Source organism: Solanum tuberosum, unplaced genomic scaffold (assembly GCF_000226075.1).
Source record: "Solanum tuberosum cultivar DM 1-3 516 R44 unplaced genomic scaffold, SolTub_3.0 scf00400, whole genome shotgun sequence".
Taxonomy (NCBI): domain Eukaryota; kingdom Viridiplantae; phylum Streptophyta; class Magnoliopsida; order Solanales; family Solanaceae; genus Solanum; species Solanum tuberosum.
The window spans coordinates 213,073-235,315 of NW_006239330.1; the positions used below are offsets into that span (position 1 = coordinate 213,073).

Genomic DNA, 22,243 nt, shown 5'->3' on the forward strand with positions numbered 1-22,243 from the left:
ATATTTTAATACAATATTTGATCCATGAGTTAATATTTTGTTAAAACAACCCCACATTTATATCTGCTAACCATTTATTTCATATGTAAATAAAATTTATAATCACATCATTACTTTTTAAAATTTATTATTCTCACCAATATAAAATTTATTATTACTTTAAACTTGGTGAATATAAATGATAAAGTAGAAATTCATTTGGTGAATATAAATAAGAACGAAGGGAGTAACACTTTCTTTATTTTTCATAATAAAAAAAACGTCTTAATCTTATGACTAAGCATAATATTGATAAAAGACAATTTTCATTGGCGGTGCCGCACTTTCTTAATCTTAGTATTTCAAAATGTTCGTTCACATGACTGAAGAATATCAAGTCCAATTGATTGAGGACTTGGGAAAATTTGATCAATTAGTTATTAATATTTAGTCAAGTGGACTAGTTATAATTTTTTTGATTAAATTTTATTAGAAGTGTTTTTGACTCAAACTTGTGGTAACTTTTTAAAATTTCGTTATTCAATAATATTTAACTATTGATTTTTCTTGTAAATAGTTAGAAGTCAGTGATGTTTGTTAATTTTTATCTTAGTGTATTTAACTTCTAAGTTAATATTTACCCACTAATGTATGTTTTTTTTCTACTTTATAGGTTATTTGTAAGAGTAGTTGAGAGATATGAGCATATCAAGTACAATTTATGTTCAATTTTTTAGATGAAACAATTACTTAAGTGAAGAACAAATAACTTTGTAATAATTTATTATGCGATTTTATAATTTTTGTTTATTTGATAAGATTGAATAAACAATTGGGGCTATTTTAATAGTTTTACAACTTATGGGATTTTTATGTTTATTGGTTGTTATGTATTATTTCATAATGTATTGTATTGTGTTGTATTATATCGAACTATATTGTTTAATGAATAGAATGTTTGAATAGATTGTATCGTTCTCCATCAATATTATATAAGGTCACATATCAATAATTTGAATGATAAGCCAAGAAAAAAAGTACGATACAGAGTATAGAGTTACTTTGAAAGGATATGCTAAAAGATTAAACATAATTATTAAATTATAAATAAAGATAAATTGAGAAGAAAATATTAAGTAACGATGCGATCACATCAAATCGGTCGTTACATAAAAAAGAGATTTTTGTTATTATCTAACAATGAATTTAAACAATACGATATAATAAAATTTAAATAACAATTAAAACAAATATTTGTATTTAAACTAATAATACAATACACTACAATAGGTAAAACCATCCAAACAAGGTGTTAGTAACCAAACCAGGAAAGGAATAATGCCAATATGTCATAAATTTTTTGTCTAAAATGATTACAAATTAAATTTTGATTGATCTTATAAGGAATTTTATATTGTAGATTTATATAATATAAATATAATTTAGAATTCAAGCTATATAGATATAACTCCATTAAAAAAAAACGAAAAGACATGAAAAAAGTGAGACGAGAAGGAGAGAAAACAACCTTATTGAGAAGAATCGATTTTATAGGTCATTTATAAAAATTAAAATTAAAAAAATAGTTTTATATCTTTTTACCAAAGATCTTTATTCATTAAAAAATTAAAAAGGTCATTTTCTCTTCTTTTTTTTATATCTTATTTCTCCCTTTTTATTTTTATTTTTCTTCATCACAATTGAAGACACTTCATGAAGTCGATTTTTAAATTATAAACTAATAAAATGCACCATCCTAGATTTGAATTCCCATCTTCTATGTGGTAGGATCTATTTCTATCATTTTCATTATCATTGATACTTATTGATTTAAAGACTATTATTTTTCCTTGTATTCTTTAAATTTATATTTCGTAAAAAAATATTTTTTTTTTGCAAAAATTGACTTTTCGAGATAGTTTTTTTTTTCAAAAAAACTTTTCAAACAAATTGAAGAGGTTTTTTTTTTTTTGCAATCTTTATCCTCGGGAGATTGGCTTGCATTTCTTCGATTTTTGACGCTAAGAAAATCGACCGATTATAATTTAGTAGTAATATAATAATGACAAACAAATGATATGATTTTAATAAAAATTCATATGGTCATCTCATTTGATTTGGCTCGTTATATTCCCTGATACGAATATGATGGTATTGCATAATATGTCCGGAAAAAAGGTAAGTGATTTCATATATAAATATGGGCATGATAAGACAGAATAATACTACATAATTGTGGTAGTTCTAAAATGAAGAACATTATAATTATATTTCTTTTGTTTCTCCAATAGATATAACACCGACTATGAATAAACTTTTACCATTTCAATAGCTCGATTAGTTTACTTTTATTATTATATTTTCAAAAAATCTGAAGTCAGATATATATATTAGTTGGATATTCAGCAAATAACAAGTATAGCCTTTCACTAGATCCTCTTTTAATTAATTAATGAGGTGTCTAAGTTACGTAATCCTAAATAAGTAGTTATTGTTGACTTTGTTTTTTTTTCTTTTCTCTTTTGTTGTTAGCTTATATTTTTACCTTATAATATATAAAAATCATTGACTCTTTGTTGCATCCTCAGGAGTCAGGAAGCCACTTTTTGCATAAACATAATTATGCTACAAAGAATTTGGTTATTAACCACCTATTCTATATATTCAAAAAAAAAAATAGCAATATCTATTCTCATTTTTAAATCAAAGATCTATCGAAAATAATCTCAATTTATTAAAAATAAAAATATGTGTGTATTCCATTTTTTTTCAAACGCCACTTATAAAAACACACTAAATATATTAACGTTCCTATCAACATTGCGAGTGATATTATTATTAAATAGTTATCAACTTATCCCTCATCGGTCAGCTTGTAATTTGTATTGACATTTTCTTTTTATATCATACTATTGTTTTGTAAACAATAATAACAATATCAATATTCTCAACCCAAGTTGATAAAGAATTTATTTGAACTCTATATAAAATTTATTTTTTTCCGTTTAATATGGCAGACCATGACAACAACACAATTATCTTTTACTACATCAAGCTAAGGTTTTGTGTACATTGTTTCATTAAAACAAGCTCAATACGTATTTTAATTGTATCAAAGGTTTGTAGTGTTGATCCTGTAATTAGTTAATCAATAGCCTCTTTTTTTTCTCATCTTATAATTCATTTTATCTGTCCATCAATTTTTTTTTTGCTTGTTTGGGAAAAATAGAAATTTGAAATTGGAAATATTTTTGAGGGGTTAAAAAAATAAAAAATTGAAGTTGAAAATATTTTTTAAAAAAACAAACTTAAAATTATTTTTTTGGAGGGGGGTGGGGACTGATGGGGGTGATTCGAGGGTAGGGGTGGGGTGAAAAAATAAAAATTAGAAATATTTTTTAAAAACAAACTATAAATTATTTTAAAAAAAATTGAAATAAGCTTTAAATTTATTTTTCAAAACAAAAATAATTGTAATTTGAAGTTGGATGAGAGTTTTGGAAAATGTTTTCTTTAATTTTTGAAGGGAGGTCATTTTTCTTAAATTTGAGGAATGAGTTGATTTAGGAAACATTTTCCAAAACATTTAACCCAACCAAACATGTGAAAATTAAAAAACATTTTCCGAAAAATGTTTTCCTTCATATCAAACACACCCTTTGTTTTTAGCTTCTGAAAGAATGACTTTTATTGCTCCACACAAACACTTACCCCCCTAAAAATAAAGTTTGATTAAATATCTAATTTTTAGGGAAAAATGTCTGAAATATATTTGAACTTTGACCGAAATTGCTGTAACAATACCGAACTTTTGGAAAAGGACATTTTTACCCCCTGCACTAATTTAATAGTGTATTTTAAAAGGTATATATGTGCTCACGTGGACATCATAAATATTGCATTATTATAAATAGTAATGTGTCCACGTGGGCACATATATACCTTTAAAATATACTATTAAATAGTGAAGGGGGGTAAAAGGTCTCCCATAAAGTTTGGTATCGTAACAGCAATTTCGATCAAAGTTGAAGTATTTTTCAGACTATTTTCCCTTATTTTTAAGAAATAAGTATTTTTGATCTCCCAAAAACGTGGACATGCTATTATTAAGATTGTCAATCTTTGAGAGTACTACTAAAGTTGTGTACTGCAATTTTATGTCAACTGTACTTGCAATGCTAGTAGTACCATCTGAAATTTTGGAATTTTTCATTCTCCAGTTACTTTATGAGTAGTAGAGGATATCTTAATTAAATCATCTATAGGTCTTTAAAATATTAATGCATCCTTCCTATTTGCTATCCAATTTGTCAACTTAATTATTCCAACCTAGGATTAGTACTTAGTAAGTTGTCAAGAAAATAATTTTAATTCATTCACGGGGTTCGGCTGAGAGTTGTTTGGTAGGGTGCATAAGAATGATGTTAAATATGATGTAATAATAATGATGATTGATGACATTAATAATGATGAAATTAGTTATAATGTGATTATTTCTTAAGCATTGTTTGATTTGCTGTATTAAAATAAGCATGATTTCTAAACGAAATAATATTTGCTTACAAAAAATATTTTCTATAAATATGATGGAAAAGATGTGGAAAAAGTTTTGATGAATAATTGTGTATTAAAAATAGTATGTATTGCATTAAAATCTCTTGTATTATTAATAATATGAATTTCTATATATTAATTATACATACCGTAATATTTAGTTATACATAAATTAAAAAAAGGTACTAATAATAAACCCAACTAATTACTAATGCATATTAAGTTTTCTAATGCACTTTTGACTCATAATTCTTATGGAATTTTTGGTGATAAAATTTACTCACCCCGGTATTTGCATTAACTAATTATGATTGCAAGATATTTGATCTTTTTCATCGACATGTTTATCAATTAATTATTAAGTGTTAAATATTTTAAAAACTTTATTTTTTAAATTTCAAAGTAAAATTACTTTAGCAGGTCCCCTATAGTTTATTTACATGAGAACTTGCTCTAAGCTATGAAATTTGTAATATTTAAAATAAAACAAATTACATGAGGTACAACAAATAAAATCAAACTTGATAGTATAAAATTTTCTTACACTAATCATACATATAACTTAAACTCTTTTTTTATAACAAACATTTTATTAATTATCAAGATATAAAAATTACAAAGCCATATGTCACGGACTTAGAGTTTTCACTAACGCTCCGTGTGGCTCTTGACAACTTACTCACTATCTTTCAAGATCTTGTAAGCTCAAGGAAGCTCTTTATGCTAAGATCGCTAAGAGAATGAAAGGAAAGACTTAGAAAGATCAAAAGAGAGTTTTTGAAGAAGGCTTTGTGTATTGCTTTACAACTTGAGTGATGCCTTGCAAATGGTTGGCACCTCTATTTATACTACAAACTAAGGGCTAAAGTGTAAATTAAAATTACTTTACAAGTCCTTAAGATATTTACACAAAGGTCCCTTTCTAGAGAAATCTACATGGTCTAGGACCTTCCATGGCCTTCTTGAGAAATCTAAAGGTTTCTAGAGTTCTCTGCAAGCCTCTCCTCAACTCTAGAACGTTCTGCCCCTATTCGGCTACGAAATTGGGTTGTCAAAGTGGCAGGACGTCACATGCTCCCCCACCTGATGATGCGATGACCGCGGCGCATTGCTGCAGAAACTCCCGGACTTGGTCTTTGATTTGCCACAAGTCTTCATATTTCTCCCATGTGGCCTCCTCCAGAGATTGTCCCTTCCAATGCACAAGGAACATGGCGCTGGCTTGTTGACCCCACTTTCGTTAGGCTTGATAGTCTATGATAGCTTCAATCTTCTGGTCATGCGAGGCAGTGACAGTAATGGGAGCCCGTCGTGATTGGTTCCGGCTAGTGTCTTCCTTGTCCTCATGGTACGGCTTGTGGACGCTTGCGTGAAACACATGATGGATTTTAAAGTGTGAGGCAACTCCACCTTATATGAGATCTTGCCCACCTTGGCAACGATCCTGAACGGACCCTCATATTTTCGTACTAAGTTTTGATGAACACCTCTTAGTGCCTTGAACTGTCTTGAATTGAATTTCACCAAGACCATGTTGCCTTCTTTGTAATCTGTGGGACGTTGTTTGCGGTCGGCAAACTTCTTCATCTTGTTTGCTGCCTTGTCCAAGTAGGACTTGGCAGTGTCAAGTTGCTCTTCCCATCCCTTGGCAAGATGGTAAGCGCCCAAACTCTTCCCTTCAAAGTAGCCGGTAAAGAATACGGAGTTTGGGGTTGTTGACTTGTCGCCAATTCAAACGGTGTGCGCCCGGTGGACTCACTCATTTGCAAATTATATAAAAACTGCGCCATGTCTAGGAGTCTGGCCCAATCCTTTTGGTGCGCACTGACATAGTGCCTCAGGTAGCACTCCAACAGGGCGTTGACGCGTTCGGTTTGCGGGTGGAAACTTGTGGAGAAATGAAGTTTTGTGCCAAGTATCTCGAACAACTCTTTCCAAAAGTTTCCAGTAAAGCGGGGGTCTCGGTCGCTAATGATATGTCTTGGCATCCCCAAATATTTCACCACATTTTTGAAGAACAATCGAGCGGCCTCCTTTGCAGTGCATCCGACTGTGGCGGGTATGAAGGTAGCATACTTTGAGAACCTGTCCACCACGACTATGATAGTTTCATACCCGTCGGACTTAGGTAGGGAAGTGATAAAGTCAATGATCACGCTTTCCCATAGGCGTTCCGCTACGGGTAGTGGCTTTAGTAGTCCGCCCAAATGTCTTTGCTCCACCTTGTCTTGTTGGCACACAAGATAAGTCTACGCATAGCATTCGATATCGTCCCGCATGCGTGGCCAGAAATATATAGCCTCGATCAGCGCCCTCGTTCGTCGCTGCCATGGATGTCAGGCCCATGGTGTGTCGTGGCTTTCCTTAATGATTCGCTGCCTGATGGACCCGAACTTCGGTACATAGACCCTTCGACCCGTCGTGAGCAAAATGCCATCTTCCTCCCAAAAGCGCCTAGTCTTGCCTTGGGAGGCTAACTCTATTAGCTTCTTGGCCTCGGGATCATGTTGTATGCCATCTTTGATTGCATCTTGAATATCACAATGGGATGTCGTGATGGCAGCAAGTTCGGTCTTCCTACTTAGCGCGTCGGCCATGACATTGCCTCTTCCTGGCTTGTACTCCAAGACGTAGTCGAACTCAGCTAGAAAATCCTGCCACCTAGCTTGTTTCGGGATGATCTTCTTCTGCGACTGAAAGTAGCTAGTGGCCACGTTGTCTGTCTTAACTACGAACTTGGAGCCTAGCAGGTAGTGTCTCCACATGCGCAGGCAATGTACGATGGCTGTCATTTCTTTCTCCTGCACCGTGTAGCACCATTCGGTCTCGTTCAACTTACGGCTCTTAAATGCTATTAGTTGTCGATCCTGTATCAAGACTCCCCCAATGGTAAAGTCCGAAGCATCCGTATGCACTTCGAAGGTTTTTGAAAAGTCGGGCAGCATCAAGACCGACTCTTCTGTTACTGCGGCCTTGAGACATTCGAATGCTTGCTGGCACTCATCGCTCCAAACACACGACTTATTTTTCTTCAACAACTCGATCAGTAAAGCGGCCTTCGCGGAGTAGCCACTTATGAACCTGCGATAATAATTCGCAAGTCTAAGGAATGATCGTAGCTCGGTCACTTTGGTGGGCGCCTCCCACTCCTGGATCACCCGAATCTTAGCCTCGTTTATCCTTAGTTCGCCCTGGTTAATGATATGGCCCAAGAAGTGCACCTTATGTTGGGCAAACTCGCACTTCTCCCGCTTGATGTAAAACTGGTTCTCCCACAAGACTTGGAAGACTTTCTTCAGATACTCCACATGTTCCTCCAAGGTGTTGCTATAGATGACTATGTCATCTAGGTAGACCACCACGAACTGATCCAAGTAGGGATGAAAGATCTTGTTCATTAGCGTGCAGAATGTAGTGGGTGCATTGGTTAAGCCGAAAGGCATCACCAACCACTCGTAAGCTCCGTACCTCGTCACGCACGCCGTCTTCGGTTCATCCCCCTCCGCAACACGCACTTGGTAGTAGCCTTTTTGGAGATCCACCTTGGTGAAGTATTTCACCTGCCCAAGCCTGTCAAACAAATCTGCAATGAGCGGGATATGATACTTGTTCTTAATAGTTACCTTATTAAGCGCCCAGTAGTCGATGCACAAGCGTAAGGATCCATCTTTATTCTTCTGGAACAGTACTGGCGCGCCATAAGGTGCCTTGGATGGACGGATGTAACCGGCCTCGAGGAGCTCCTTCAACTGCTTCCTCAGCTCCTCTAATTCGGGTGGAGCCATGCGGTAAGGTGCATGTGCAGGTGGCTTGGCTCCAACCTCCAATTTTATCTTGTGATCTACCTCGCGCCTCGGAGGTAGAGTCTTCGACAACTCGTCTGGCATCACGTCCTTGTTTACTTGCCACCATTGTCTTCTTCCAAACTTGCAATGGTGGCTAAAAACGTCGGCTCCCCTTTCTTCAGCCCCTTCACAAGCTGCATGGCTGACAAGTGGGTGTGTCCTTCCTTTTTCGGCACCTTAATTAAAGGTACCATGCACGACCCTTCCCGCTCCATGACCATGAGTCATTGGAGGTAGGGGTCGATCATCGTATGGCAGCGCTGGAAGAACTCCTGCCCAAGAATAATGTCAAAGATATCTAAATGAGCGACGGTGAAGTTTGTCTTACCTTGCCACTTTCCTAACGTGATGCTCACTCCTTGGGTGACTCTGCACACGGGGATCGGTGGTGCATTGACCGTTTTGAGGCGGGTGTTGCTTGGAACATAGTTCAGCCCTAACCTCTCTGCCGCCGTCTTGGTCATGATATTTGCTTCTGCCTCGGAGTCCACCATGGCACGAGCTATTCATCCATTAATGGAGATGTCTACATACTGTGTGCTGAAGTCTCTTGGCTCTCTATCTGCTTAGCTATAGCCTTGCATAGTCCAACCATGCCCAACTGCGTCGTGCCCGCGTTCTGTCCTTGCTCTTGTGCATCATTCTCCTTCCGTTCGCGTAGGATGGCACCAAGGTTCTTCATCTTTGGGCATATGGCATAGCCGTGTGGTCCTCCGCATATGTAGCAACCATCTCCCTTGGTGGTCTGCGCCTTTTTCTCCGTGTAATTCTAGCGCACGAACCGCTTGTTGTCCGACTTGTGGGAGTCGTACTGCTTAGGGTGTGCCTGCTGCTCCTTGCCTCGGCCACGACCTCCCTCACCTTTGGCATGACTGCTCCTTGCATCTTTGCCTTTCGTCTTGTCATGCCGTTCATGCTTATAGTCGGTCAAGGATTCTGCTTGCGTGATGGCCTCGTCTATGGTCTTAACCTGTCGCCGCTCCAACTTCGTCTTGGCCCAGTTCTGCAGTCCATCCATGAAGTGGAACAATATGTCTTCGTCTGTGAGGTTGGGAATCTAAAGCGTTAGAGTTGTGAACTCCTTTACGTACGCCAGAATGCTACCTGTTTGCTTCAGTTCCCTGAACTTGCGTTTAACCTCATATATGACGTTGTAAGGGAAGAAGGCTTTCTTGAACTCCTCACGGAATTGTTCCCACGTGTTGATGGTGCACGTCCCCTTCCCTATCTCGGCTTCCTTGCGTCTCCACCAAAGCATGGACATCTCTAAAAGATACAACACGACAGTGTTAATCTTGTTCTTGTCACTCTTCACCCGACTACACTTGAAGTAATTCTCTAAGTGCCACAAAAAGTTCTCCACCTCTTGAGCATCGCGGATGCCTTTAAATATAGGTGGCTTGAGAGCCTCGACCCTGGGCTCCCTGTCACGGTCGGGTGACGTCGATCCTTCAGCTTCTACGCCTTCCTTAACTGCCTTCATATCGGCCTTCATGGTTTCAATTGTACTTAACACCTCCATGAGCCGACACTCCAAAGAAGTGATGGCCTCCTTCATCTTGAACTCGGCCCACTGACGTCTCTCCAACTCCTTACGGATGTTTTCGGTCTCCTCAAGGGTGAAGTCTTCAAGAGTTTTGAACTTGCCGTCGGCCACATTCATGCGTCGGCCTAATATCTCCACGGCCTGCCTCGCCACTTCAACTCTTGCGACCCATTCCTTTCCAGCGGTGACGTCAATGGGCTCCTCGCCACGTTCATCGTCACTTGTTTCGGTGGTCGAAGGTGGTTGAGATGTTAGCGCCTCGCTTTGTGTAGGCTCCAGTAGCATTTCCTCATTACTCTTTTGGTGCTTCTTTCCCTTGCGGCTCTTCCTTCCACCATCCGAACGGACGTTGGTGGTGCTAGCGGCGTTTACGTCTCCTTCGGTTGCCATTCCCTTAGTATCAAACCTCGCTCTGATACCACGTTGTCACGGACTTAGAGTTTTCACTAACGCTCTGTGCGGCTCTTGACAACTTACTCACTATCTTTCAAGATCTTGTAAGCTCAAGGAAGCTCTTTATGCTAAGATCGCTAAGAGAATGAAAGGAAAAACTTAGAAAGATCAAAAGAGAGTTTTTGAAGAAGGCTTTGTGTATTGCTTTACAACTTGAGTGATGCCTTGCAAATGGTTGGCACCTCTATTTATACTACCAACTAAGGGCTAAAGTGTAAATTAAAATTACTTTACAAGTCCCTAAGATATTTACACAAAGGTCCCTTTCTAGAGAAATCTACATGGTCTAGGACCTTCCATGGCCTTCTTGAGAAATCTAAAGGTTTCTAGAGTTCTCCGCAAGCCTCTCCTCAACTCTAGAACGTTCTGCCCCTATCCGGCTGCGAAATTGGGCTGTCACAGTGGCGGGACGTCACACATAGCAAAACTATAATAGTTTGCTATTCTAAAGGTCCTCAGGTTTCTCTCGAACCATACTGCATGAATACAGGGGCGGATCTATAGTGTGTCCAGGGGGTCATCCGACCCCCCTCGGAAAAAAAATTACACTATATATATACGATCAATTTTTTTGTGTACGTGTATATATTTAAAATTGAACCCCCTGAGCATATGTCAAAGGAGTAGCTCAGTGGTTTATGGGGGTCAGGATTCAGCCTATGTGAGCTTTGGGTCATGGGTTCGATTCCAAGCAACAACATTTTTTTTATTTGAACCCCCTTGATAGAATTCCTGCCTCCACCACTGCATGAATACATTCTGAGTGAAAATTTGAGCATCTTGGGACCTTCCTTTAGAACTTTTAATTTTCCATGACATTATAAGTTTATAACAAAAACAAGTTTTGGCGGTAATACATATACACATTAATAAAGAGTGTCAAAGCCTTTATCAGCATATGTTAATTGTCATTAAATTCAATATCGCTATAAATTTTAGCAGCATTTATAAAGAGTGCTAAAATATAATTGTCATTAGTAATTGTCTAAAAAAAACATATTTTACGGCAATTAAATTATTACGATTAATTACTTGCCTCTAATAAAAATCATTTTTAATGTAGCCTACAAGTGCCTTTAATTAATAAACAGATCCAAGTGATTAAACAAAGAGAGAATGATAAAAACAAAATCATTTACGTACGTAATTTATTACCTTGTCGAAAAGAAGAGAATATCACCAAATCGATTATTATGTATTATATATATATATATATAGTGAAGTAAAGAGAAAGAAATGAAAAAGAAAATAGCTTACTATTAATGTAGAATATTCTATCATCATTTAGATCTAATTAACCTAAAGGCAAAAGTAAATATTCTGAAATATTCTTAAACTAAAAAAGGAATATACATTCTATGTGTAGTTTTCTTTACGGCATCTTCAGGGGCCTTCCATGAGTTGGGTCCAGTAGGAACTATTCCATTTGGAATTAGTGACGGACAAAATTTCATAGCTTAACAACAAAAGTCTCATGCTAATTCCATTTAGCGACAGATTTTAAGAAGATTCAATTAGTTAAAAGTTTTTTAGCGGCAGATTGTCATTAAATTTCGTAGTTAATTTCATAGTTTCAAGTAGTGGATTATTGTACCTGCACCTTGTATTTGGCCTTTTTTGTTCCATTGGTTCCCTTCCCAATTATATTAGGTTAGTTTGCTCTTTGGTAATTACTAGTTCATGTGAAGCATATCCTCTTTGACTCCACTTTGCCCATATATAGGATGCCCTAATTATAACTCCCTTCAAGCTTAATTCGATTTGTATTATGCGCGGTGTTAGCTGTCTCTCTAGATTTGATTCCTCGCGTACACTATGAAATTAGCTGCGGATAGAATTTCATAGCTAAAGGGAAGAAATTAAATCTCATGCTTATTCCATTTAGCTATGAATTAGCAACAATGTAATTTATTGCCTTGTCTTAGAAAAGAAGACAATTACTATATCACTATTTATAGTGAAGTTTCCAAGTCTATATCCATTAAAGAGCAAGCATTCAAAAGGAGGGGACATGGACCTTACCTCACTGTAACAAAAGAAGTAATTAACCACCGACTGCATGCAGAGACATACTAGTCTTCCTCAAAGAGGACAACCCCGTATCCTACGGATGCTGGGGAACCCCCCAGTCCACCAAAACTTTAGGGAAGCTAATTAATCAGGTGGCAGGGGAGGGGACATTACTAGCTGGAGAAACCAAACTCCTTTTTTTGCTGGGAATTTCCACCGGTGTTCGTTTTGGACAAGATGCGGGCACGCAGACATGGGAAGGAACTACTTTTGTTAGAACAGTCAAGGAAAATGTTGCCTTAGATATATATATATATGCATGTAATGATAGTAATATTAGTACTAACCCTTCCCAGAACAATATATGCAGGCACAATGTATTGCCACTATGTAATGTTAATTCCACTAGTGTATCCCCTCCCTAGCTAGAACAATGTAAGCAGACACAGCGTGCTGCCACTACTATGTACTAATGAATATTATCCTTTTTAACCAAAAACAAAAGAAAGTTTGTTAACAAGATAACAATCTTCAAAGAAGAGTTTAGTCTATACAAAGTCTCTTCCCTAGCTAGAATCAAGAATAATTTAGCTTACAAAAAAGTTGGCCTTATCAAACCTCCTTCTAATACTAGGAAGATCTTAATGTAGATCCTAACCTAAAAGGAAAAGAAAATATTCTTTAAATTGAAAAAGTATATATATATTCTATCATTAGTATAAGTACTAAACCTAGAAGTATAGAATATTTCTAGTAATATTTTAAGACCAAGAGGGATCTTTAATTTTCAACTTAAACTCTTTTTTCACCTTGTCAAAAGTGGTAAATTGGCTCTTCCTCTTTCTTCAAAGGCAAATGTAGATATAATCTTATAATAATCACACCGGCTATATACTTCCTCCGGTTCTAATTACTTGTCATGTTTTGTTTTGCACAATTCTTAAGAAATTTTTTAACTAGAGGATAATATGACGAGTTACTTATTACTTCTAATTATGTCTTGATCTTCTAAACTAATAACTATTATCGACCATTTATTTTTAGTAAGGATGACAAGTATTTAGGAACGGTGGAGTACTTACCTTTAAAAACTAGAGAAATAGTGCCACTTGAGAAGTCTACGCAAGGGAATTTGTAGCTTACATCAATCACAATAGGTAAACCTAAAAGCATGAAGCATGATGTTCCACTTGAACACATTCTTCTATATATAGATAGCATCTCTTGTATTGAGATAATTAATTCCAAAGAAGAATAATCATTCAGTTAATTTTGCAAAGATGGGAAGTAGAGCTGTTTTGTATACTTTCATGGTGTTGGTGTTTGTTGGATGGCTTTTCATTTGGGTGATGTTACCTACACCGACTTACAGAAATTCATGGACTCCACAACTCAAAATCAAGCTTAATTCTACATATTTCAGGGAACAAGGTAGTAATTATATCTGTTTTACTCATATTGTTATACTTACTTCTTCGTGTTTGATTTCCAGATTAATCGCTTATAATTTGTCTTGAATTCTCGTGGATCCGAATTGTGCCCTAACCCTAAAAAGCTCGTGGAGAACAAAAGACTCATTGACCTTGTAGCTATATTTTGGGAAAACTTTATAAGGATGTTTAATTTAGCTAATAAACTTTTCACTAATTGTCTTAATTTACAGGGATAAATCTTCTTTTATTTACATTTCCCATAATGTTGATAGCTGCTGTGAGCTGTGTTTATCTTCATCTTTACAACAAGTCAACTTCTGATCACAGGTTATAATTAATTACACAATTATTAATTTCATCTTCGATAGTTAGGCATCATGTTTAATTAATGTATAATAATTATATTGTTGTACTGCAGTAGTACTACTAATAAAGGGAGGGAATATTTCGGTTCATTGAAACGGAAAGTGGTTGTAATGGAACCTCTGGGGATTGTGAACGCCGTTGAACTTTCTTTTGCTGTTATGTTTATCGTCCTTCTAATTTGGTCTTTAGCCAACTACATCTATATCAGCTTTAATGGTAATCTCCATATGCACAATCCTACCGAAAAAGTGTAAGTACTCATTCATCGATCAATAATTAAAATAATTACGACTACGAGTAATTAAATCCTATATATCTTATCGATCGATATATTGGATTATTGGATTAATAATTTATAGGTGGAAGGCGAAATTTCGAAGTGTATCGTTGAGGCTTGGGTACCTTGGGAATATTTGTTATGCGTTTTTGTTTTTCCCAGTGACTCGAGTGTCGTCAATTTTGCCGCTGATGGGGTTAACTTCAGAATCAAGCATCAAATATCACATATGGCTCGGCCATCTCTCTATGGCCCTTGCCCTTCTCCATAGTGCTGGATTTGTCATATACTATGCCATGTCTAATCAAATGATAGAGGTAATTTTTATCTGAATCCATTATTTTCAATTTGAATTATGTATAGATATCCAAAGGGAAAGATTCAAATTGTGCACCTAAAATAACATCACACTAATCAATGATCAGAACAACCACTGATCATCTCATATAAATTATAATAACTTAAGCATTTAAAGATCAAGAACACATATTTCTTATTTACTTAATACTACATACTAAAGCTAAGTTGCTCGGACTTTTCAGTCTCGATGTTGCACCCACGTGGGTGGGGCTGTGGGATCTGTACTGGATATGGTCAACCAATTTTGAATACTTTAATGAGAATCGATTGGAGAAATTCTAGATCGATACAATGATTTCTATAAACAAAACAAAAGCTAAGATGAAATTAAAGAAAATAGAATACCTTGCGCATAGAAATTTCTATGTTAGTCCTTTTTCTATATATTATGTCTTGTTCTAGGATTCTCTTGGTGTTCAATATTTTCTCCTCGAAATATCTTGTACGTTTTCCACATAATGTCTCATAATTTAGAATATAATGCTATTTGTAGATATTTTAATTATTTTTAGTCAAATTCCTGCACATGTATCCATACCTGAATTTCCACACCCCAAAATTATAAAATTTAGATCAGAAAGGATCCGACCTCTAGATCCTCACACTCGAGTCCAAACATCTTACCTTTAATAGTATATCTTTAACCGAAACAAGCTAATTAATTAATGTCATACATATATGGTTAATTAATAAATATACATAATATTTTGCAGATGATAGAATGGAGCAGTACGTACGTATCGAACGTAGCTGGAGAAATAGCTATTTTGGTTGCAATAGCAATGTGGGTTACAAGTTTGTACAAGATAAGGAGAAAGATGTTCGATCTATTCTTCTACACACATCAGCTATATACTCTCTACATGTTCTTCTATCTTTTGCATGTTGGAGTTGCCTACACATGTATGGTCTTCCCTGGGATCTTTCTCTTCCTCATCGATCGATACTTGAGATTTTTACAGTCTAAAAGAAGTGCTAGATTAATTTCTTCACGACTTTTACCTTGTAGCACTTTTGAACTCACCTTTTCCAAAAATCCAGGTAAAAATTTATTCCTCGTTTATAAAAGAATGATCTTTTTCTAAATTTGGAACGATTCCCAATGAAATGTGTATAGATTTAATGCTAATGGAGGATGCATGTATGTACGTAATATTTTAATGGAGCTAAGATGTACGTACTTAGGTTGAAATAGAAGTAGTACTGTAGTACATATATGCTAGCTAGATTTATTGTTAATGGAGGTTGTACGTACGTACTAATTATAATATTTCTTTTTACTTTAATTATAACAGGATTAACGTACAACCCTACAAGCATCTTGTTTGTGAATGTACCAAGCGTATCCAAGTTGCAGTGGCATCCATTTACTATTGTTTCAAGCAGTAATTTGGAGACAGATAAACTAAGTGTTGTAATTAAAAGCGTTGGGAGTTGGAGCCAAAAGTTAGAAAAACAACTTTCTTCTTCTCCTGATCGTCTTCAAATATCAACAGAGGGACCTTATGGACCTTCATCATCTCATTTCTTAAGGTAATTACTATTTCTTCGGTGTTAATTTATGTGATATTTTTTATTTCTTTAGATTCAAATTTAATTATACATTATTATTTTTAAAGCTATTCGTGTGTATAACTGTATATTCAAAGTTCCAACTATAACAATGTGGCATATATATTTCAGTCGAGAGTGCTTGGTGATGGTGAGTGGGGGAAGCGGAATTGCTCCAATGATTTCCATTTTTCGAGAACTTATTTACAGAAGTACACTTCAAACTAACACCAAAGTACCAAAAGTTATCTTAATTACATCCTTCAAGAACACATCCGATCTCACAATGCTTGATCTCTTGCTCCCTTTCTCCACAACTCCTTTCGATATCTCCAATTTAGATTACCAAATCCAAGCCTATGTCACTAGAGAAAACGAACCACAACAACACGATCATAACAACCAGCTGGAATTACCTTCCAAGTCGAAACAACAACTACTAGTGTTCAAACAAAATCCGAAAGACTCTCCTATTTCAGCAGCACTCGGCAAAAGCAGCTGGCTCTGGCTTGGGGCGATAATTACCTCGTCGTTCTTCATGTTTCTCCTTTTGTTAGGCCTCGTTACGCGTTACTCCATATATCCAATTGAACGCGATGGGAAATTGTATCATTACAGCGCGAAAATCATTTGGGATATGTTTTTGGCTTGTGCTTCGGTATTTATTGCCACTAGTGTTATTTTTATGTGGCAAAAAAGGGAGAATGAAATTGAAGGGAGACAAATTCAGAATGTGGAAATACCTACAAATCCTACAAATTCACCTGCTGCTAATTTATGTGGTACCGAAAGGGAGCTGGAAAGCCTTCCTCATCAGTCAATTGTACAAGCTACTAAGGTGCATTATGGTACTAGACCTGACCTAAAAAGTAAGTTTATTCTGAAAATATTACTATTAGGTATTAATTAAGCATATCATCCTTTATAAGTCATATGTAGCTCTAGGCACACATCAATATTGTTCTTGAAATATTTATTACACAAGAGGAACTTATTCTATTTGAATTGCATGACAGGAATACTTTTTGATGTTAAAGCATCAGATGTTGGAGTTGTAGTTTGTGGGCCAAAGAGCATGAGACATGAGGTTGCCAATATATGTGCTTCTGGCTTGGCACAAAACCTCCATTTTGAGTCTATCAGCTTTAATTGGTGATGCTCTCTGCTTGCTTGTATCACAATAAACAAGGACGTATATGTGTTGTCTTTTACTTCTATAGTTTTTTTGTTTTATTGGGCTTTTGGATTATGTTGTGTGCAAGTTTCTAAAATATGGTTTAATTTGTGTTGTACAGTATAATGTGGTAAAAAAGTTGTATAAAATAAACATGTCTGCTTGAAAGAACATCTTGTGAATGAATATGAATGTAATTATTAATAAGTGTAATGTAATTACTAATTACACAGTTTGACATATATGTTTGGTGAAATAATTATTTGATCGGAGTGAATTATTTTTTTTGGTACATATCAGCATGAGTATGTATATACGTGTATAATGCTTGCATGTGTACTCGTATTGTTTCGATCGCATAAATCTATAACTTTGTAAAAAAAAGTAAAAAAATTAAGAACCCAGCTTCTAAACTTGATGCATTTTATTGAACTCACCCTTAAACTATGTCTTGTCCTAATGTTTGCATGTGTACTTGTCATCTTCTTCTTTTTTAATAATCAGTACGGCAGTACCCCAATTTAAACAATAATTGGTCTTAATTAACCATATACTTAGATTTTTTATAATCCAAATGATTTAAAATAATGCAATTTGGTGCATGAGAGTGTAAAATAACCACGACATCATACTAATTTGATGTGTGAAAAATCTAAAATATGGGGTATATATGGGCCAGCTTTCGCACACCGCGACTAATTTCACGGAATATCAGCTTTCTTCCAACAAAATAGATACCAACTACCAAGTAACTTAGTGCACCAAGCTTAAGACAGTGCCAAAATTCTTAGTTTTTAACTTACACTAGTATATTGATCAAATTGCAAAAATTCAGAAGCACCATAACCAAATGACCTAAACTTTTGATACTCAAAAAGCAAAATTGTAATTCAGAAAGACAGAAATGAGATATCAAGAGGCTTATAAAAGACATATATTTTGTATTAAATGATTTGATGTAAATATAAATTGTAAAAAAAAAATCAGGACTTTTAAATATATTTGACCCTTTTCCGTAACTTTAACCCACTTTTTGGTCTTAATTCCTTCTACTTCTTTTTTTCAATGTATTTGTTTAATTTTAACTTAACATGTATAAAATTTATTAAAAGTAAAGAAGACCTTTATTGAATTTTATAATCTTACATTGAAGATATATATATTGCTAGAACATGCATTTCTTTTATATATACTAGGAACATATAGGAAATAAAAGGAGGGGGAGATACATAGGTGGTAAGATCATAAGCTAAGGATTTGTCATGCTTCGCCAGTGCATCTGCCATGTTATTATTAGTCCTGTAGATGTGGCGAAGTTCAGTGCCCGGTAGCTAAGCCAACAGGAAAAAATGTATTTCTTTTAAACGAACTAAAAAAAAGATAAATAAATGATTTTCTTACATAGACGATACCGCCAATAAAAATAATTGACAACAAAATGACCATGTATATGTAATGTATCGATATTATATATATAAGATGTATATACATTTATATACTCGGTTTTTATAAGGATTAAATAAGGAGAAACTACATAATTAGACATACTTCACTACTATATATATTATTATTATCTATACTTTAAAAATATTACGTATCTTACCACTAACTAAGAGTTTCCTATAATATATTGAGAAAAATACACTTTTATACAAGTATTTTTGCTACCATATACACTAGAATAGAGAGAGAAGCGAGCAATATCTGTTATGTATCCCAGATACATGCGAATCACACTAGACAAACGTATATGTATGTATCTGGTGTAATTCACATGTATCTGAGATACGAAATACATAGGAGAGTGGCGAGCAATATGAGAGAGAGGCAAGGGAGGCAGGCGAGATTTGGTATGTATCCTAAATACATGCGAATCCACTTGGATCCAATGTATCTAGAACAAATTACACCTAAATTTGACTCATGTATCCCGAGATACATATATCTGAACGATCTGGACGCTCCAACGTCTGATAAGATACGTAATAATATTGTAAACTTAAGTGCATCTAAGTAATTATCTTATAAACTAGTGAAATTTAGGTAAGTTTTCATAAAATAATAGAATTGACATCTTCAATTAGCTGCAAACCTAGAAAAAAAGAGGGAAACTAAGCAAATACCCATAAAAGCAAAGTAATTACAAACATATTACACTATATACCCTCTCAACTAATTTCGTTTAACTGATACTAAATAAGTATCATATACTTTATTGGTATCATTAAGACTGATAATTTCGCTTAATTAATACTAAATCAGTATATATATACTATATTTCTGAACAAGAAACCTTAATGATACCACAACAATAACATATACTCATATAGTATCATTGACTAATGAGTAATTTCTGAACAAGAAACCTTAATGATACCAATAGAGTGTGTGTATATATATATATATATATTGATTTAGTATCAGTCTTAATGATACCAATACAATATACTCTGATAGTATCATTGGCTAATGAGTAATTTCTGAACAAGAAACCTTAATGATACCAATACAATATATGATATTGATTTAGTATCAATTAAGTGAAACTCATCCGCCTTAATGGGGTGGGGGTGGTATGGTCTATAATTATTTATGAGAGAATGCATATTTCTTGAATTATTTTAGATTTGAGTATTAACATGTATTATTGTGGATTTTATGGTCCATTTATATAATTTTTCCAAAAAAGAAAGAGAAGAATAAAAGTAAAAGATTTATGCATTTCGACAGCAATAGTAATTAATAAAATTTGGTTTATTTTGTGTAATTTTTTTTGACTTAAAAGACAAAAAAAAAGAAAAGAAAAACATAAGAAACAAGCCAAAAATCCAGAAAGTCACGTATTTTCCTTGTGTTAAAATAGACGAAAATATAAGTTTTTTCGTACAATTTTGCCCTCAACTTCATGGCTCAGTCCAAATGAAAAGATTATAAAAATCTGTTAAGTCTACTCCATATTACTTTAAATTTTCGCCAATGTCAAATCCTTACAAAACCCACAATTTTCAATTGCAAGCTACAAAGTAAACGGCTGCGAGAAAAAAATAAAATCTTTGGGGGCTTACGTTTCGGGTTACCAGTCGTAGTCCCTCAATCCAATTTCAACATTCTTCATAGCTGATTTTGCAAGTTGAAGAATCCATCACTGGTAAAGAGGCAAGTTTTCCCCTCATTCTCCTTTTCGTTTTTATGCAAATCTTGCAATTTCTTGATTTTTACTTATGAGGGGAAGATTTTGTTTGAATTCAAATGGGTTTTCACCAATTGACCTAATCCTGCTATTTGTTTTACTGGGGATGCGTCAAATGAGAGTCTTTCTATGGGTTTTACTGTAGTCTGAGAAGATGAATAACTTTGATTTGTCCTTTTAAAAATATATATATATATGGGACTTAGGCTTGCAAATCTAAAGCTCCCATTTTTGATGATTTGCCCCAATGTTTTTGAGTTTACTAGTTTGAGAGATTATTGTTAGGATATTAGTTTACTTATGTTTCTGTGCTATTGAGGTTCATACATTAATTTCGCAGGTTATATGTATGAAGCGATCAGTTGATCGAGCGGAATTTTGCTGATAATTTTAGTTGTTTTCCTTAAAATTTGCCTGTTTGTGGTTAGGAGCTGGTACAGTATAGAATCAATCACATGTGATTCAATATGAAACTATTTGGATTCAGCTATATGAATCATCTACGTCCATTCCGCTTGCATTCCAATACTAAATGACTGTCTTTAAAAGACAATTAGGATTCTTTAGAAATAGTGCAGTATAGTTAGTTGTCATTGTTGGAATTAAGCTTGCTATCCCCACTTGGTGCAGTCCTAATCAATTTGTTTACTATCACTTTAGTTTGCAGGCTATAGCATCTGCGGACTATCTGTGGAGAAGTTCTCATGGCTGACACTGGAGAAAATAGTGCCTTGTTCCCAATTTTTATACTGTCAATAATTGCCCTGCCTTTAGTACCCTATACAATACTTAAATTACTTCGTGTTGCTTCAAAGAAGGAAAAGAGTATTCACTGTGCGTGTTCAGTTTGCTCTCGATCAGGAAAATATCGCAAATCCATTTTTCGAAGGGTGAGCTATCAACCAAGCATCTGTATACAATTTTATGTTGGATGTATGCATGGAGTTATGTTATTGGTCTTGCGACCCAATATCCTGTTTTCTAATCTTTGAATTTCCTCGTGCAGATCTCTAAGTTTTCAACATGTAGCAACTTTACCGTGCTGCTGCTTTGGGTCATTGTGATTTTCCTTGTTTATAGCATCAAGCAAAGTAGTCGTGAGGTGAAATTCAATGCTACAATTACTTCAGTTCTCTAAATGACATTGATAGGTTATCCTAGATTTTTCTCCTTGCATATCGATGTTAGGAACAGTTGCAGAGCATGGAACTTATATAAGGGGATTCAATAAAATGCTAGATTCCCACTCATGGGGTTTCAATTTGTGACTTACAAGTAAATTTTAAACCTCCTTTTCCACTATACTAGAAGCCTCCTTTTATGTCAAGATGATTCGAAAACATTTATATATATATATATATATATATACAAAAAAAAAGTTTTAACTCTATTTGCACAGTATAATGTGTTGCCAAAAGGAATTAAATTGAACCCCCTTCACTATGCCCTTGGTTAGGAAACATATTTTGTGATTCCCCCTCCCCCCACCCCCCCCCCCGCACTGG

The 22,243-nt window shown here is 34.9% G+C and overlaps 2 protein-coding genes across 5 annotated transcripts in view; both read left to right on the plus strand.

Moving 5' to 3' along the window:
* The first annotated feature begins 13,667 nt into the window (after window positions 1-13,667).
* Window positions 13,668-17,539, plus strand: LOC102578945 (ferric reduction oxidase 4-like). Its single transcript, XM_006362614.1, has 8 exons — window positions 13,668-13,818; window positions 14,051-14,147; window positions 14,239-14,436; window positions 14,546-14,780; window positions 15,537-15,864; window positions 16,119-16,356; window positions 16,507-17,243; window positions 17,391-17,539. Exons 1-8 carry the CDS (start codon window positions 13,668-13,670, stop codon window positions 17,528-17,530), a joined length of 2,124 nt encoding a protein of 707 aa, XP_006362676.1. The 3' UTR covers window positions 17,531-17,539.
* Window positions 17,540-20,496: 2,957 nt separating this feature from the next.
* Window positions 20,497-22,243, plus strand: part of LOC102600763 (dnaJ protein ERDJ2A-like) — an 8,184-nt gene continuing 6,437 nt past the window's right edge. Inside the window, exons 1-3 of one of the 4 annotated variants that reach the window (XM_006362595.2) lie at window positions 20,497-20,704; window positions 21,399-21,628; window positions 21,745-21,840. In XM_006362595.2, coding sequence (XP_006362657.1) covers window positions 21,443-21,628; window positions 21,745-21,840 — 282 coding nt within the window. In that variant the 5' untranslated portion in view covers window positions 20,497-20,704; window positions 21,399-21,442. Of the gene's footprint in view, window positions 20,705-21,398; window positions 21,672-21,744; window positions 21,841-22,243 lie in introns of those variants that run through there. The other 3 variants (XM_006362594.2, XM_015303108.1, XM_006362596.2) reach the window with 3 other exon arrangements.

Excerpts from the sequence above, each read along its gene's own strand:
- LOC102578945 (XM_006362614.1), top strand. The coding sequence starts at position 13,668 with ATGGGAAGTAGAGCTGTTTTGTATACTTTCATGGTGTTGGTGTTTGTT. Across the intron at positions 14,781-15,536 it reads TGTCTAATCAAATGATAGAG|ATGATAGAATGGAGCAGTAC; the intron begins GTAATTTTTATC and ends AATATTTTGCAG. Across the intron at positions 16,357-16,506 it reads TCATCATCTCATTTCTTAAG|TCGAGAGTGCTTGGTGATGG; the intron begins GTAATTACTATT and ends TATATATTTCAG.